We start from the raw sequence: 17,809 nt of genomic DNA, 5'->3' as shown, positions 1-17,809 counted from the left end.
CAATTGGACATTAACTGCATGATGCAGAAGCTATGGGTACTGAGCCCTTTGGACATCTTCACTAGGGAATCCTGTTTTCAGTAAAATTCTGTAATGCATATACAAAAGCTCAGCTACCTATACTCATGACTATTAGAATAGTATGAGAAGCCAGGTTAATTCTTTCCCCTAAGAAAAGGTGATGGGTTTACATCAGCCTGCGTAAAACTGTGGCATATAGATCTTGAGTAAGAAGTCTTCCTTTTGTATCAGAACTAGAATGGTAACGCTTGCCTTCTTACATTGATTTGTACCAGTTGACACCTAAGAACCATAAGAAAGACAGAATACAGTACCTGAATAATGGAAGGCAAGAATAGGAAGACATATTGCTACAAAATGCTCTGGCTGCCAAATAGCAGGCCCTATTCAAGCAGGTGGCTTGAAAACCCATGAAAACCACTCAGCATGCACTGTATATTTATTAACAGAAAAATACCTCTTGCAGGCACTGGGTAGGAAGGCACAGCCATAAAGACCAATGGCAAGGGCAAGAAACACAACAATGAAACATGACAATTCAACTGAGTCCTAGACATGAACTCTGTCTATAATGCCCAACCTAAGAGGAAAGCTCAATGGATGTAAGATCACTGGCTAGACAACAGGCCACACAATTCCTTTTTCCAGGTCCACATCAGTTTGTTCTAGGGGAGCATTCAGGTTACACAGCACCCATGCAATTAAGCAGCACCCACATGGTTGGTGTACGCTCAAGCTATGCCATTAGACTTACTAGTCTCACAAAGGACTATTAAAACAGAAGTCAGTAAATTCTGTGGGTTGCAATCAGCATGATTTAAAGGCTGGAGAATGCTTTCTAGTAAAGCTCAGGTAGTTGTTTAAGTAGGAGGCTCCTGTGGGTTTCCCTGCAGGGATAGGTGTCAGTTTGCCAGAAAACCATCACTGTGAATTGGCTAGCAAATCTATTCTCTCACAATTCTGAATTGAGCCAAATTGAAATGATTAGCTCTGCTACTTCGAGGCATTTTATCTTGCAGCAGTTTCACTACTGCTTTGGAAACTGAAGGGAAGGGGCACTGTCAGAAGTCTTAGCTCCATAGGAGCACTGTGAACAAAAATATAGCACCTGAATAAGTAGTATTTCATTGATGGAAACACTGGCAAGCCAGACACACATCTGGGTTTCCATTTTTGTATGCTGCAAAATATTGGTGGGTTTTACAGATCAGTCAGCACATTATGCCTAAAGTCCAGTTAAAACAAGTATTCTAAGAATCTGAAATTAAAGTCTGAATACAAAACTATGAGCTATAAAGCAGCACGTCACAGCTAAGGCACATGAATGCATGCACGCCACCGTATTTCCATTAAGACACTGCTTTCTCCTAACGGATATCCTCTGTAAGATACGGTAGAAAAAATTTCTACCTAGAGGATTAATTAGCAGTTTCCCATATAGGTATTACTCAGCACTACGCCTCCTCTCAAACCCAAAAAATATGTTGCACATTTATGCTTTAGCAAAAAATATAATATAATATGTTTATATACACACATCTATTTTATAGAGCTTGGTCTGAGCGCATGAGGCAGAACTTTAAAAACATACAGGATTCCATTTAGAACTCCAAAGTTCAACAAATGCCCTATTTTAGGGTGAAAATTATAAATCTGATAATGATGCACAGCATCCATGAGTGATTTTTTTTCTTAATTTTGAAATAGTGTCATTAACTACGACATATATTGTAGGTTTACATTTCTAAAGAGAAATAACAGCAGTATTGAATAGTTTCTTTTCATATCACAAGTGATAACCTGCATTTGATCTTTTTTTTCTTCCAAGAAATATCAGTCTATCAACAGTTTTAAAATAAAATGTTTTCTGTAGCAATTAATAGAACTCTAAACAAAAATATGACTCTGATTTAGACACTTTTAAGAAGATCTAGACATTTTTGTCAAGGTCTTCTGACAAAGTAATTTTTAAAACAGAGACCAGATGAGGCCTTAAAAATAGACAATATACTGTATTTCAGACAACATTGCACTTAGATGTTCAAAGTAATAATATCTTTAACTGCAACAATACTTCATAATTTTTTTTTACTTAACATGCTGACAGTTTCTAGCTAACCCACATGTGAACTTTTATTTTCTAGTTAAAATGAAAGTAAAGTCTGATGTCGTATTCAGCATGATACTTTTTTTTCCTCTCCCAAATTATTGTCAATAAATTACAAAAAGCTTTTCTGACAGTGATCTTTGTCTTCATGAGGATTAAGTAACTTGTCAGAACTTGAAGTGTTCCTATTAGTTTAGAAAATACACCACAGTTATGGTTTCTTAATGGGTTGCTATGTTTGCCATTGGACCCTATGCAAGTTATACCTCCAAACTCTTCCTCTGTTAACATAAAGTGGTCCTCTCTGAGCTTTAAGGACCTCTCATTGAAGACAGATATAAAAAAGAGCCCCAAATGGAGTTGTCTTCTGTTGAATCTGCCTTTCTGCTATATGTCAGGGGTCTGGTAGATCCGAAGTATCCACTATGACTTTAATAAAAATAGTATCATCTTTAATATATGTTCCATTTTCTAGAACAGTTTGTGCAACAAAGACTGGACAACCAGATGCAATATTCATTTCCCCAGTGGGTTTCTTGAAACTACTGCTGTTGGGGTCTGGCTTGAATGCATCTCCTAAGTGGCGCCGAGAAGGTCCTTGATCCATCAACATAAGGGTGACCTTTTGCTTGAATGGCCAAGGAAGCAATGCATCATATTCTCCCCGCATTATAACAAAGAACAAAGACAAGTGCGTCCCTTTGCCCATCCCATCTCCATTGAGGTAAACCCTGGCACACATCTTATAGCCAAAGTATCCTGTATAAAATGGTTGGCTATATAAGGACAAAGTCTTCCCCATAACAGCCTCTTGCTTTCGACGTTTATAATCTCGAATTTTCCAGATTAATACTCCATTGTAACTTGCTGTTTCCAGGACTTGAAATCGGAGGTCCATGTCAGCCAGACGGATGTCATGAACACTTAGCATTTGATCATGCCTAGATAACTGTGATTCTAGAAGACCTAGAAAGAAAACAAGGGACTTTTTTAAATTTTAAAAAATGACAAATGGATTTTCCCATTGTGCCGCACTTCTTTCTTCATTTACACCCACCAGGTCTTTAAGCAATATGATCGCTAAGTGAACATGTGAGCCTTGCTGCAAAGATTACTGGTTGCTGCCATCTCATTCAAATAAAGTTCTCTTGTACAGCTACACCAGTGTTATTCTCACTCCAGCGGGCAGTATCAGAAACACAGAATTTGGTCATCAGTGTATATATTGGTTGCAAAATTAATATTTTATTACCATCGTATTTGTGAATGGTAGCTGACCACGGCAGTTACTTAACAATAAATAACTATATATACTTGAGAATTCAGTGCAAAGAACACCCAAACTTGTTGGATCTTTGCAAAACATGCAAAAAGCTTAGGGTGAAATTAGTGAAAAACATCTTCAAATTAATACTTCGATCACATTAAAAAAGAGTCTTCAGAAATAATTTTGTGAATCAGTCACATATCTGCAAAATTACACAAATAAAAGGCTTCCTTCCTGCAGTGTGACTAAGTATTGAATGTTCATGTACTTATACTTTTTATTTCAATTTATTTGGCCACCCATCTCAAATGAATGATTCTGGGCAGCTAACAGCATTGAAAAACACCATAAAATAAGATAACAATTATATATATTGAATGGCAAGCTGCCCAGAGTCATTGACTGAGATGACCATAGAAGTTGAATTAAATAAGTAATCAGCAACTAAAGTTAAAAAAAAACCAAAAGAACCAGCAAACAAATCAGTGCCACATCACAGCCTCTACCACACATCTGGATGGAATGGGACAACTTGCTGAAGCCAACTTGCTCCGGTTTTACTTGCCACAGCGAACTCCCTGTGGCCAACTCACAACAGCCAATTTGCCACAGAACAACTCATGTGAGACAATCTAACAAATCAATTTAATTATTTAAAATAAATTAGAAAATATTCTAATTTTTGTCATTCACATTTTATTCTGTCCCTCGTTTTGCATCATTTCTTTAATGATTCTAGTCCACTGTTTCTTTGATATTAGTCCTGCAGTGAGTTATTCTGTGGTGAATTGGCAGTGGCAAGTTAGCTGTGGTGTGTTTGCCAGGGCAAATTGTCATAGACCCCATCTGGATCTTCAAGCTCAGTGACACAACCTTGTTGAGGAAAGATACTCCAAAGGTAAATACAAATTTGTATATGTGGGGGAGATAGGTGTGTGCAGGTATATTTGCATACATATGCAGAAACTGAAATCATATTTTCTGTGGTTTAAATGTTCTACTGCTCTAGTTGAATTTTTTTTTAATATTATAGGGGGCTTTAATCTCTCTCAGAATTCTCCTCAGTAAATTAATTCTCCATGCTTACCAGAGTCACTTTCCTCTTTTTGGGATGGGAGCTTGTGAAATTTCAATCACCAGCAGAAGCAAGGAGAATCCTACCTGAACTTCAAGCTCTGAATGACTATAGTACTGCTCTGTAATGAATGAAGAGTAATTCAAGGTGCTTTAACAGATGGCAATCCTTTTATATGCTAATTTGTCTTTCAATTGACTAAACAGTATTGTGTGAGCCTCTTAGAAAAGTACATGTCATATTGCTAATTGGTGGCTTTATTGCTTCATTCAAATGAGGCAATGACCTTTTTATTTTATCTGATCCCATTGTGCTGCTCAGAAGAAAGATTCCTCTGAACTAAACATGTATGATGTTAAGCCTTATAGTAGAAGTAACCTCAAGCTATAAATGGGGAATGTATCAAGCCAAATATAATGTAATTAAATACGGTTTTCTTCTCCCTTTAGAAGACAATTGCTATTCGTTTTCTGAATACATACTTTATATACTGTAGTTCAAGAAATGAAACTCCTTTGGAATTCTGAAACCCCCTTTTCCCCCTAAACAATCAAAAGGTAACTCATAGCATTATCAACTATGTGGCTCTTAGCAAACTATATATACTACTTTGCTCTAATGGGGCTTGACAGGACAATGCCTCAGTTGATTTAGCAGCATAAACACTCTAAAATAAACATTATGCAAATTAATAAAAGAATCAGGTTAAATAAATAGATATCTTGCAAGAGGTTACAGGGCAGCCGCATTTCAGAATGTCTAATTTGCCAGAATCTGCCATTACTTCACCATCTCATGTTCAAACTTACCTGTATTTCTAGCTCCTTGTCCAGTATTTTTATCAATGCTTTCCAATTCAGTCACCCTATTCTGGAGGGACTCAACACTACTCTTCATGCTGTCTGCTTCTTCCCAGTTCTGTCGGAAAGGTCGAATCTCCTTGTCTAGTTCTTTCAGCTTCTCAGCTTGACTATCTATTACCCGCTTTTAGAAAAAAGTATATTGCATAAATATAGAAGAACCTCAAGGAAAATAATAGTAATTACATAGTAATTATATAAGAATTTCAAATAAACCAGACATGACTGCCTAGTGCCATACTCTGGTACTTACCCATCTAATAAACCTTATTAAATGCAAAACAATTAAGTGAAAATAAAATTTAAGGAAACTTACAAATCTGGACAAGTCTTTTCAATCGATTTTGAACAAACAAATATCTTTGGCATCCATTTAGTTGTGGAAGGAAGTTTACTGAAACATTTGTGTAGCACAATACTACTATTACAGTTGCAATGTGAAAAAGAAATATATTGCTATATTCTTTTTGGCCAGGCAAAATCAACAGAGATGTGAGAAATAGCAAGTACCGTATTTTCCGGCGTATAAGACGACTTTTTAACACATGAAAATCTTCTCAAAAGTCGGGGGTCGTCTTATATGCCGGATGTCATTCTCCTGTAACCAGGAAGACCAGCCCGAAAGGCTCTGACGAGCCAAGCTCTGACTATCCCAGCTGAGTTGCCTGCTAATCAGGCAACTCATCTTGGATCACCAGAGCCATGTAAAAGGAAAAAAGTTTTCCCTCTCCAGCTTGCTTACCTTAGCTGCTAGTCGCAACACTTGCTTTGCTTCGTTTGCCTGAATCCATTCCATCAGCAAGCAACTCCCTGCCTGCAATCAAGCAGGCAGGGAGTTGTGGACTTCAACTCCCAGAATTCCTCAGCCAGCAAAGCAAAGCTGGCTGAGGAATTCTGGGAGTTGAAGTCTACAAGTCTTAAAGTTGCCAAGGTTGGAGACCCCTGTTCTATTGGGTAAGTTTTTTTCCCCTTTGGGAACTTTAAAAAAATAGTTAATTGGAGTTTTTTTAGTTGTTCTTTTTTAGACCTAGCCATTTAAAGTTTAGGAAGTTTTAAATTTAGCTTTCATATAAAAATAAAATAAAATAAAATAATATTTGTGCAGTTTTCTGAGATTTAGTGTGTTTCTGTAGTGTTTCACTCTAACTACACAAACACACAAAATCTCACAAAGCTGTATGTGGAATTTTGTGTGTGTAAAGTATGAAAGTTGTTTTTTGTGGCTTTTTGTGGCTGTGTGAGGTTCCTGCTTGTTGCAGGGGCCATTTTGGGTCTAGCACAGCTGCTTTTACATTGTGGGTGAGCCAGTTGTGTTGTGTTGTGTGTGTGTAAAGTGTGAAAGTTGTTTTTTTGGGCTTGTTGTGGCTGTGTGAGGTTCCTGCTTGTTGCAGGGGCCCTTTTGGGCCTAGCACAGCTGCTTTTACATTGTGGGTGATCCAGTTGATGTTTTTTTAATTTTTATTTGGTGTGCATTGGAAGAGGGGTAGTCTTATACGGCGAGTATAGCCCAAACCCTATATTTTAACAGGAAAAGTCGGGGGTCGTCTTATACGCCCAGTCGTCTTATACGCCGGAAAATACAGTATGTGATTGAGTAAAATCTTGGGGTGAAAAATCACTACAAAGCTTGGTCTCTGTTACTCTCCAACTGTACTAGCTCCATCACAGCAAAATATAAATGTATTATGCAACCAGAAAGAAGGTCCGATTCCTAGTGTTTAGTGGGACAAGGCATATCAATAGGACTTTTGCACTTTACTTATATATCACTCTATGGTGCTATACAGCAGTCTCTAAGTGATTTACAGTGTCAGCGTATTGCCTGCAACAATCCAGGTCCTCATTTTACCAACCTTGGAAGGATGGAAGGCTGAGTCAATCTTGAGCCCCATCAGGATCAAATTCCAAGGTATGCGTAGAGTTAGCCTGCAATACTGCATTTTAACCACTGCACTACCACAGCTCTATTGTATTTTCTAATACAATACATTGCCCCATACAATTTGAAAAAGCAAAAATTTTAACTGGAAGCAATTGCAATCACAGGATTTGAAGTGACAAGTATTACTATTCAAACCCAACTTAAATAGAATATTTACTCCAGCTATAATGTTCTCTACGGTATCTATATTATTACAACAGGCAAAAGAAAATTGTAAGTGATTTCTGAATCATTCTTTAACAGTTCCCACCACTAATGATAACTCCTAATCAGTTTCAAATTATAGTATTTCCAGGCCATATTAATATTTGGTTAAGATTTTTAAGCAAACAATTCATTTATTTCATTTTTGTACCCATGAGTTGCAAAATAACTGGCCAGAATAGTTAATTTCATCTTGCTCTAGAAGGAGAACAAGAAGAAACATTTTGTCTTCTATGTGGCTTGATTATACTTTATTTGTAAATTCAAACAAGCCAGTGAGGAGGAATTTTAGTACACACACACACACACACACACACACACACACACACACACACGAGCTCAAAGCTCAGGCAGAAATTGTGAAATTTAGGGTTAATGGTATAGACAATATTTTCTCAATTATTCACCCATTATTTAAAAAAAAGGAAAGATGCTCTCAAATTCTTTCAGTTTCATTGTAACACGGAAAAACCATACTGAAAAGTATCTACTGTAACCCAGTGGAATTTCAGAATGACTTTCCTTCCATAATTATAACATTTGAAAATTCAGTGAAAATATTGCATTTTCTCATATTTTTTAAAAAAAATACAAAATTGCTCTAGAACCATGATGGTGAACTTATGGCATGCATGCCAGAGGTGGCATGCCGAGCCCACTCTGCTGGTACGTGCACTATCGCCCCAGGTCAGATCTCCGTGGTGTTTCTTTCATGAACTTCTGTTTCCCTGCAAACAACGAAAGCTCACGAAAGAAAAAGACCTTACCTCTTGCTGCGCTGCTGGTGTTGGGATGCTTCACTTCCCACCGGCCAGCTGGTTTTCGGGTGTCTGCTGCGCATGCCTGCACATGTGTGCATGTCTGCGCATTTGCACATTCACGCATGTCCATGCATTCGCTCATGCACCTTTTAGTTTGGGCATGCACCCGCGCAGCTTGGACATTCAGTGTCTAAAAGGTTCACCACCACTGCTCTAAAATATGACCTAAATAGATTGTTAAATCACACAGCCATACCTAAATTGGGCTATGCCCTGTCTTTCTGCTCAAAAAAAAACATTTTAAAAAAGTTGCCCAGAATGTATTTTCTTTAACAAAAAGAATCAATTAGTTCTGCAGTACTAAAATATGTAGAGAGCTGTACCTTTATTATTTTAACCCACTGTTTTGGGAAAAAGAAAGACATAAACAATAATCATCAGCCTAATATGTATACGTGTACAATTTACATTAATATATGAATGCCACTATTTGAGGTAGAAAAGTGACATTTAAACACATTTGGATTTACAAATAATGATATACATTCTCACCATAAAAGCTGTACTTGTGTGTTTTCATATAACTTCAACCAAGATAACCAAGAAGGAGCTATTAACATGCATCTACATTGCTGGGGATTCCTGGGGAAGTGTTTAAGTTTGCAGACTTGACCAGTCTTCAACATGAAAACCAATACCTAAGGAGATGGTTTCTGGTTTTGTTTTGTTTTTACGGAAGGAGAGCCAGAATCTTACCTGCAAGTGATGTATTTTAGTTTCATTACTTCGCAGCATTTCCTTCTGTCTCTCAATTTCTATTTCAAAGCTACAAATTTGATTATGTAAAGTTTGTATGCTCTTGTTCTTTTCCAAACTTTCATTTTGGAGCATGGCCACCTGAAAAAAAAATCCTAAAATTATTTCTCCAAATGTGGAAAAGCTTCAGCTATCTCTCATGGTCAATGAATTACAAAAGAAGTAAGATGGGGATAATTGTGTCATCCTGCTTTGTCTCTTAAACAAAATAAACCTACTGGGGATGTGTTTTGTGGCCAGGACTGAAGCTATTATATATGTAGTAATTAAGTGAAACTACAAGTGATGAAAGCCAAAATCAGCCTGTAATAATTTTATGAATGAAATCACACAAAGGAAAAAAATGAAAGAGGGAAAAGCTTTGTTGATATTCCCTGAAAGTAATCAATCCATGCTTTTGTTTCCTTAAAATTCTCAGCCAACTTTCTAGACTTTTGAACAGTTTCATAAAAGATGGCTAACTAGTATATTTTATTCACAGCATGTGTCACCCATGAGAACTTGCACATGGTTCATCACTGTATTTCTGTCCCTAAAAATATCTTGCACCTGGAATTCAGCCTTCTTGTCTTGCCAAAGGCACATTCTATATATTTGAAACCGAGAGCAACTAGGAAAAATGTTCATGTAAAGCAAACCTTATTGAAAATTGCTAAGGATAAGCATCTATGATCCATCCAATCTGGCCCTGACTATCAATAACAGTAAAAATACACCAAGATAGACAAACATTCATTTTTCTAACATTAGTAATTAAACTGTGTAAGATCAACTAATCCTTCTTTGTTTTTGTTTTTTTAAAGAGGATGCTCTCCCAACACCTTGCTCTGGAACCCGAACAGTATTTGCAGAATGTTGAACTTTAAAAAACACAGACACACAATGAAGATGTATGCCCAGGCATAGCAAAACTCTAAAAACGTTATTTATCTTACTTCCTACCATTTCAGAACCAGCCTCAGGCAGATTAGGTAACCTTCCAAGGTGGTATCACCACAAGTAGCATTCACCATCCCAGAAGTACTGCTTTATATTCATACTAAATTCCCCTGCTAATCTCAGTTCTATGAATAAGTGTTTATCCTAGAATTCTCTCAGGGAACACCCAGTATACCTGTTCACATATTCTAGTTTAAGATGACAAAGCTACAATACAATATCAAAGGCAATACAATTTGCAAGAGATGAGATGATTCCTGGCTATTTTAGAAAAGACGCATATAAAGATATTCAAATTCTGCATTGGTACTTGTTGCATGTAATATGGTGCTGGAATCTGTAGCCCTTCATATGTTTTTTACTGATTACTGGACTCTATTGCCTAGGACAGCTGGCCCTTAGAATCTAAATCTAAATAAGAATACCATAACATAATAACCTATGTCTTTTTTCATATTCTTTCTATTTATTAAGACAACCCGGATAACAGAATGTTTCAAACTTCTCACATAATAACATTTTTCCCAAACTGGTGCTTTCCAGATATTTGACCAATTCTCATCAAAGACCATGTTACCTGAGAATCATTTTGGAGTTGAAATCCAACATAACTAAATCAAAACAAAAGTATTTTGAAAGAAATATTACATAAAGCTTTATTAAAGATAAGAATCAGGTTCAAATTTCACTTTAGATTTTCAATATTGACACTTGAAAGCCAGTCTAATTTTCTTTTAACAAGGCACTAGCATCACACTTCTGAAAAAAATAAGGCTTGAATTTGTAACTTGTTTCTACCCATACAAAACAGTTTTCCAACAAAAATGGCAAAGCCCACGTTTCTGAAGAAACTATTGTTTAATTGCAAGTTAAGTATGTCAAATCCTAGGGCTGTTCTTTTGAGATTCAAAGACAAAAAATGTTTCAGAATATGTATCTGCAACTCCTTAAACTAAGCACATCTTTTCTCAGTATTGTGAAGGAACAACTATGGACTACTGGGAAAAGATAAATCTGCTTTAAGCTACTGCAGATGGATATGACAGGGGTATCCTCATGCACTCTAAACCATGTACTTGCCTTTCATCTGAACAGCTGTGTTAGATATCACTTCTACCTTTGAGCCACCTTGAACAGAAAACAGTGTTTTTATATATTTCCTATTATGTTACTGAGATATTCTTCTAGGTTTACAGAATACTAGAACAGAAACTGTACTTTGGTGAGGTAGCTGAGAACTTTGACTACTTCCAGAAGAATTACTAATATTGCATAATATTGTTAATATTCCAGAAGAATTGTTAATATTGCACATGAAGAAGATCTCTTATGCCATCTCTCCATTTTGCCTGTTTTTCTTGGAACACAGACAAACCATTTAATCAGAAATAACAGAATAGAAGCACAACTCTAAAACATGAATGTTCTCTGGCATTTCCCTCTGTGGGGATAGAGATGGCGTAGAAAAGAGAATTCCAGTATCAGCAGTGATGCTCATTCCTTCTCTCTGAAATACTTAAGGTATTGTGAGAACACACACAAATATTTCAGACAACTGCATGGGCATTAATGATTTTGAGAAGTGTACAAATAAACATTAAATTGGTTTAGCTAACATCTTGAATGCTACAATAGCAAATACTGACTTCTGTTATTGGGATGCAAGAAAGCTAGCATCATGACTGGTGGGTTTATTTCATTGTTATATAACATAGGAATACTGATAATGTATATTTCAGGAAGTCTAATGTTAAAAATGTATATGCTGGAGTGTACTATATTTATTATTATATTTGTTATGTAAGGGGAATAAAGAAGAAAGAACAAGAAGGAAAAAGACTGGAGTTGGAACTATTATAGATAAGTTTAAATATACAATTTCATGATCCAACAAGTAAAATAAACCTTACTTTGCAATAAAATATAACAGAAATTAATTCTGTGAATGATGCATTACAGTTCTATGAGCAATTAAAAAAACCCAGAAATGCAGTAACATTTTCTGGCACAGCCTCTGTCAGAGATAGTTAATCAGTTGTAAATGATAAAAGCCTTCAGCTCTATTATTAAAAGTCCCCAACTCCTTTCTTTATGAGATGAACCCAATGGGAAATATTTTATGAGAAGCATCCAGCTAAAAACACAATATGAATATGCCACTGATTCATGAAAAAACTACTTCAATGTTTATTTTTAACTATGAGTTTGGTTTGGATTTGCTCTTAAATTTAAGTCATTTCATTGCCTTTAAAACTGAAGAGTACTTAGATAACCACTCTAAATTCCAGAATTTTACCTGTGCTCCATTAATAAAAATATATTAAGTATGAAAGATAATGTGAGCAGGAGATGTACCTTATTTTCTAGACAATTACTCCACTCTTTCAATAAGTCTACATGCTGCACTGCTGAGGTGGCTTCGTGTGCTTTAACTTGCTGGTTTGTTCCCTGTGACAAAGAATATATTTTAGCCAGCTTCATTTCTTAGCAAACCTACACTAAAGTATAGCATTTGCCCATCTACAATTGAACAGTATTATATATTAACCCACTGACTGATGCATTTTTCAAACATATTACTGGAGACCTATTTTAATAAAAAAAACCCAGTACAAATAACAACACAGATTAAACTTTCTAATAATTAGTGATGCACCAAAAATTCTTCTTAAAAATTTTAAAACGTAACAACTATGTTATCGTTATTTCAAATCACATTTCAGAATCATTTATCTAACTGAAGATTATGCAGTATATTTTTTAACAGTAAAATGTTCCACAAATGCTGCTCTATAGCAAATAATTACCTCAAAAAGTGGCAAAAACCCTGTCTTTTTCTTTAAAGGATTAATCATGACCATCCATTCATTCTCAATTAAACCATCTCTTCCTTTCACTGTTTTACCATGCAAATGTTAAGTTCCCTTATCTTTATAGCAAACTCCCCTGGGAAAGCATCCTATATAAGAGCCAAATAATGGGTGCTGGTGCTTCCATCTTTGTACATAGTTATATAGAAATGAATAGGGGAAATGACATTTTTCTCTTTCTCATCCTAGTAAAACTGGAGTTATCCAATTAAGATAATTTACAAGAGATTCAATCAGACAAACCAAAAATATTTTACAGACCCACAGTTATATGATATGACAGACATCAACATAAAAGGAGTCTAGACAAATTCACAGTTAATAAAGTTATCAATGATAATTATATACCACCTTCCGTGGAAGAAAAGGAAAATACGATTTTTTTTCTAGAAAAATCTAGTTGATTATGGAGTGATGATATGACAAGACTATTGGCTCTGAGATGTCTGCATGATTTTAAATTTCTGTGACAGCACCAATCTCAAAATATTAATCAGTTAAGATTGGTGAAAGTCATCTGGGCTGCTACTGATCACTAGCAGATCTGAGACCTATAAGCTTGGAGGGAGAAGGCAATGGCAAATTATATCACTACTGTTGTTAAGAAAACTACATGGATATGTCCATGAAGTTATAAAAATTGAGTTTCAACTCAATTACCTTCTATCCATGACAGAAGAAAGAAAGGACAGGCAGTTGGATATTATCAACAGTGTGGTTTTGAGGGCAACAGTTGTAGCAGTCATTTTCTTAGTTATATTAAAATTCCACAGGAACAAAACTTGGTGGACTAGATCAAAATTTCTAGGTTATCAAAATGCTTTTGTACAGAGACATGCCGTTTCAGCTGAATAGACTGAAATGAAAACAGTCAGACCCAATTCATCTACCCCCCAGAAATAGCAGCACTGCCTGCTTTAATAAAATAAAATTCTCTACTCTAAAGAATGTACAGAACACAATATAGTAGACACAATATAGTTCTGCATCTTATATAATTGAAGAAGAAATTATAATATGGAGTACTTAAGAAAAAGACTGTATTTGCCATTCCTTTTTGTCATACTTTTAGTACACATGTCATTTTGATAAAAGTATTATTATGTAGAATAAGTTGCAAATGTAGTATCCTTATGTCAATATGTACATTGTGTTTCATATATTCAAACTATATGTAAAACATATATATATTCAAACACACAACATAAAAATAAAGAAGGAACAGGAAGCAATCCTAACATGAGAGTCTATTTCTTCTTAGAGCAAATGTGTTATATGCAAACCATTTAATTTGCCATTTGGTGTCTAGAGACTTTTAGAAGAAAATAGTTTATTTGTCTTGTTACTTCTTACTGATCTTATAACATCATTACATGGAAATATAGCCCCATTTTAAACAGTGAGAATGATAGCTCTGTATGGAACTTGGATTACAGTACCCTTCTTTTCCAAAATATTGCAAAGTGTTAAACTATGGGGGACAAAGGATTTTGTGGATTCAACATTACATTTTCAAAGGGGCAGTTAATATTCAAATAAAAAAAATTAAGTCACAGGTCACACGTCTACAAGATAGATTAGAGAGAAAAAAAACATGCAGGGATTTTATTTCAGTGAGCTACTCTTTACCCTTATCCTTTTTAATATAGCTCTTCTGTTGGAACTTAACACTGATATCAAATAAGCAATTTACAGAAAAACATGTACTGCACAACTTAAAATAACATAGCCTTGCTAAAAAAAAAAGCCCATCTTCTACTATACTAATTTGTTTTTGCCGATTTAATTCTCATTGTCAAAAGAGACAAGTCTGTTAGCACTTACAATAATATTTCTAACAGATTTGTACTGGACTAATATGTTTAGTTTTCTTGAACACATTCCACTAAATTCTGAATCTATGTGGAATACATATCCAAGCGAAATTCACAACAGCGGAAGTTATACAAGTTTTTAGCCTGCTATGGATTTGATTCCACTCAAACAGGAAGAATTGAAATGTTTCTTTTCTAACGAAAAAAAATGTATTGCTGAAACAGCTGAAATAATTGCAGTCTGCTTTCTTGAATTTAAAAATGTGTCTTGCATATTCTAAATTTGATATTCAAAACTCTTGAAACCATTTAAATTTCTAAAGTATGAAAAAAGAAAAGAAAAAGGACATTACTGTAAATCCAATACGAAGCTTTTAATCACTCAAGCAACTGGATGCATTCTCTCTTCATGGATAACAAGAGACATCAAATCCAGTCCAGAGAGTTATTAATAATATTTTCTTATTGCAGACTTTCATCAAGTATATAAATCATTATATACTGACCTGAAAAGTGCAGCCATAACGCTTAAAACTACAGGTACTTGGGGCATTAATACATTCTGACAAATGTGCATTCAACTGTAATAGGAAAAAAATGTGAGTTTTTTTGGGGGGATGGAAAATGTATGCATAATAAGATTAAAAATATATAGGGGATGCAATACAAGTTTGTATTGTGGTTGATTGGTTTTATTTTTATTTTAAAACCATGTGTTCATATTACCTCCAGTTGTACTTGAGAGTATACACATACACATGTAATCACAGGAACATTCCAGTAGAATATACAAATTGACACATTTACAGTGAAACCTAATCAAATAATCATTTCAGTTAATTTCAAAAGGATTTCAGTGTGTTTTTATTGAAAAGCCAATTTTTCAAAAGTCACATTAAGTAACCTGAATGGGACAATCATTCTGGATAGAGGTTTCACTGTATTAATGCACATCCTTCCCCCTCAGACCGCTTCCCAAATTTTTAATTCAAAACAGATTTTCATGCAAAATTCCAGTGATAAGAAAATAGAACATTTCGACAAGAGACTTTAAACAAATATCGCATGAAACAAACATGTACATTTGTAAATTAAATTTTGTATTTACTAAAACAGCACATAGAAATAAAAGTTGTTTAAGTAACTACATGTTGTTTCACACTGCATGTGTGTATATATATATATATATATATATATATATATATATATATATATATATATATATATATATATATATATATGTTTTCTCAGGTTTTCGCGGGTGTTTGTATGTAGGTCTTTGGTTATTCGGGTCTTCTCCCACGTAAAATTGGAAGTGGGAGAAGACCCGAATAACCAAAGACCTACATATATATATATATATATATATATATATATATAAAACTATCTTAATGGAGACTAAAGTAGATATGAGACAGGAAAAAGTAAATAAAGGAATAGTCTTCATTATTCCACAAAAAGCTCTTGGATCCTTTGAAGCAGGCGTGTCAAACTCCATTTCATTGAGGGCCACATCAGGGTTGTGTTTGACCTCGGGAGGGGGGGCAGGTTGGGTGGGGCCAGCTCAATGTCACTCAAGGCTCCATTTTCGGCCATGACGGCCACCTGGAACCCTCTGCCAGTGAACACAGAGCCCAGGGAGGCCACTCCATTTTTGCTGGCAGAGGGCTCCAGGAAGCCATTGCAGCCAAAAACGGAATCTGGGCAGGGCTGCGTGCAGCCCTCCCAAGCTCTGTTTTTGCTGGCAGAGGCACTGCAGGCCAGCCCTTCGCTGTTTCCAGGACAGGCCCAAGGGCCAGTTCTAAGCACGCCTTGAGTTTGAGACCCCTGCTCTAAAGCATCACTGAATACTGACTACACTGAAACCATGGCTACTTGATACAATGTCAATGGTCTTGTTCCTCAGCCCTCTGCTTCCAACTAATGGAGATTTGACTCAGGATCATGGAGTCTGTAAAATCTCTACAGCTCAACTTCTTGTTTATGGCATATAATAGATGCATGACAAAAAACAGTTTTAGCTTCACTTTACAGCATCAGAATAAGAATAACTGCAGGTAACATAGGATATGCTTCCATTTTTGTAAAACTTAAAAATTTTTTAAAAGATGCTATAGAAGTTGGGGGGGGGCAGAGTCCAAGAAACTCAACTTCCTACTGTAGTTTTTAAATAAAGAACAACAGCCAATCCATACTTCTCAAGAAGTAATTCTTTAAAATTGAATAATATCATCCTAGAGAAAAATCTATTCAGTGTAAAGAGAATGGCACAAATTCATTTTCCTGAACATTATTTTTCCTCCCAGACCTCACAATTTTACTTGGTCAGCTTCGTAGAAAGAAAGCTACCTTCATTTTTTAATGCATTCTTGCCCTCTGTACTACACTTATTTTTTGGTTGAAATGTTCATATTAGTGGGAGATTTTCAAGGCAGTGGAAGAGATTACTAATTCACTGTTGGCAAATCAGATGACTTAAGCAATAAGATAGAACCCTGTAAAATAGCTATTTTTGCCATTTCAGAAAATTTTGGATAAACTTTGTTTATAATTTAAACTCAATAAAATTATCCCACAAAAGTATAACCCCAACTATGATATTGATATATAAGCTTTATTCAACTGTAATGATTTTTCTGAATTTATTAAATAATCTAGACATTATTTGCTTATTACAAAACCTGATCAATCGTTTGTAGGGGTCTGGCTGAGGAATTTTGGAAGCTGAAGTCCACAAGTCTATTTCACAAACCCACAAGTCTATTTCTGACCCGAATCTATTTCCCAGTCAGTACTGAAACCACCAAACCTTATTAAGTTCAGTGTAAATACTAAGCATTTTGGGATGTTTATTCTACAGTTAATTCAAATACATCTTCTGAATAGTTAGTTCCTTCCCTGATTCAAACCTGTTTCCATTGGGTCAGTAGACCTCTAATAAATGTTCTATCAAAAGAAGACATCCATATTAATCTCAGACCAATAAATACACTCATCATACGATAATTTTTTTCTAATTAGGGTCAATGAATATGATTATAGTTATACACACTGAAGGTGAAGCATCACATTACTTCAATCAGTTGTATAGTAATGCAAGACATTACCATTCATTTGAACTGCGAAGAAAAAT

The 17,809-nt window shown here is 35.4% G+C and overlaps 1 protein-coding gene across 1 annotated transcript in view; it reads right to left on the bottom strand.

Annotated features, from left to right (window-relative positions):
* Positions 1-2,522: 2,522 nt before the first annotated feature.
* The window catches only part of TRAF3 (TNF receptor associated factor 3), a 93,331-nt gene continuing 78,044 nt past the window's right edge, over positions 2,523-17,809 (bottom strand). The window contains exons 9-13 of the mRNA XM_070931570.1: positions 15,183-15,257; positions 12,348-12,440; positions 8,994-9,134; positions 5,280-5,454; positions 2,523-3,094 (exon numbers count right to left, since the gene is read on the bottom strand). Coding sequence (XP_070787671.1) covers positions 2,523-3,094; positions 5,280-5,454; positions 8,994-9,134; positions 12,348-12,440; positions 15,183-15,257 — 1,056 coding nt within the window. The remainder of the gene's footprint in view (positions 3,095-5,279; positions 5,455-8,993; positions 9,135-12,347; positions 12,441-15,182; positions 15,258-17,809) is intronic.

The sequence above is a fragment of the Pituophis catenifer genome, unplaced genomic scaffold (genome assembly GCF_029215685.1).
Source record: "Pituophis catenifer annectens isolate HBS135680 unplaced genomic scaffold, rPitCat1.0.hap2 SCAF_1, whole genome shotgun sequence".
Taxonomy (NCBI): domain Eukaryota; kingdom Metazoa; phylum Chordata; class Lepidosauria; order Squamata; family Colubridae; genus Pituophis; species Pituophis catenifer.
This window is presented reverse-complemented; position numbering and strand designations above follow the sequence as displayed.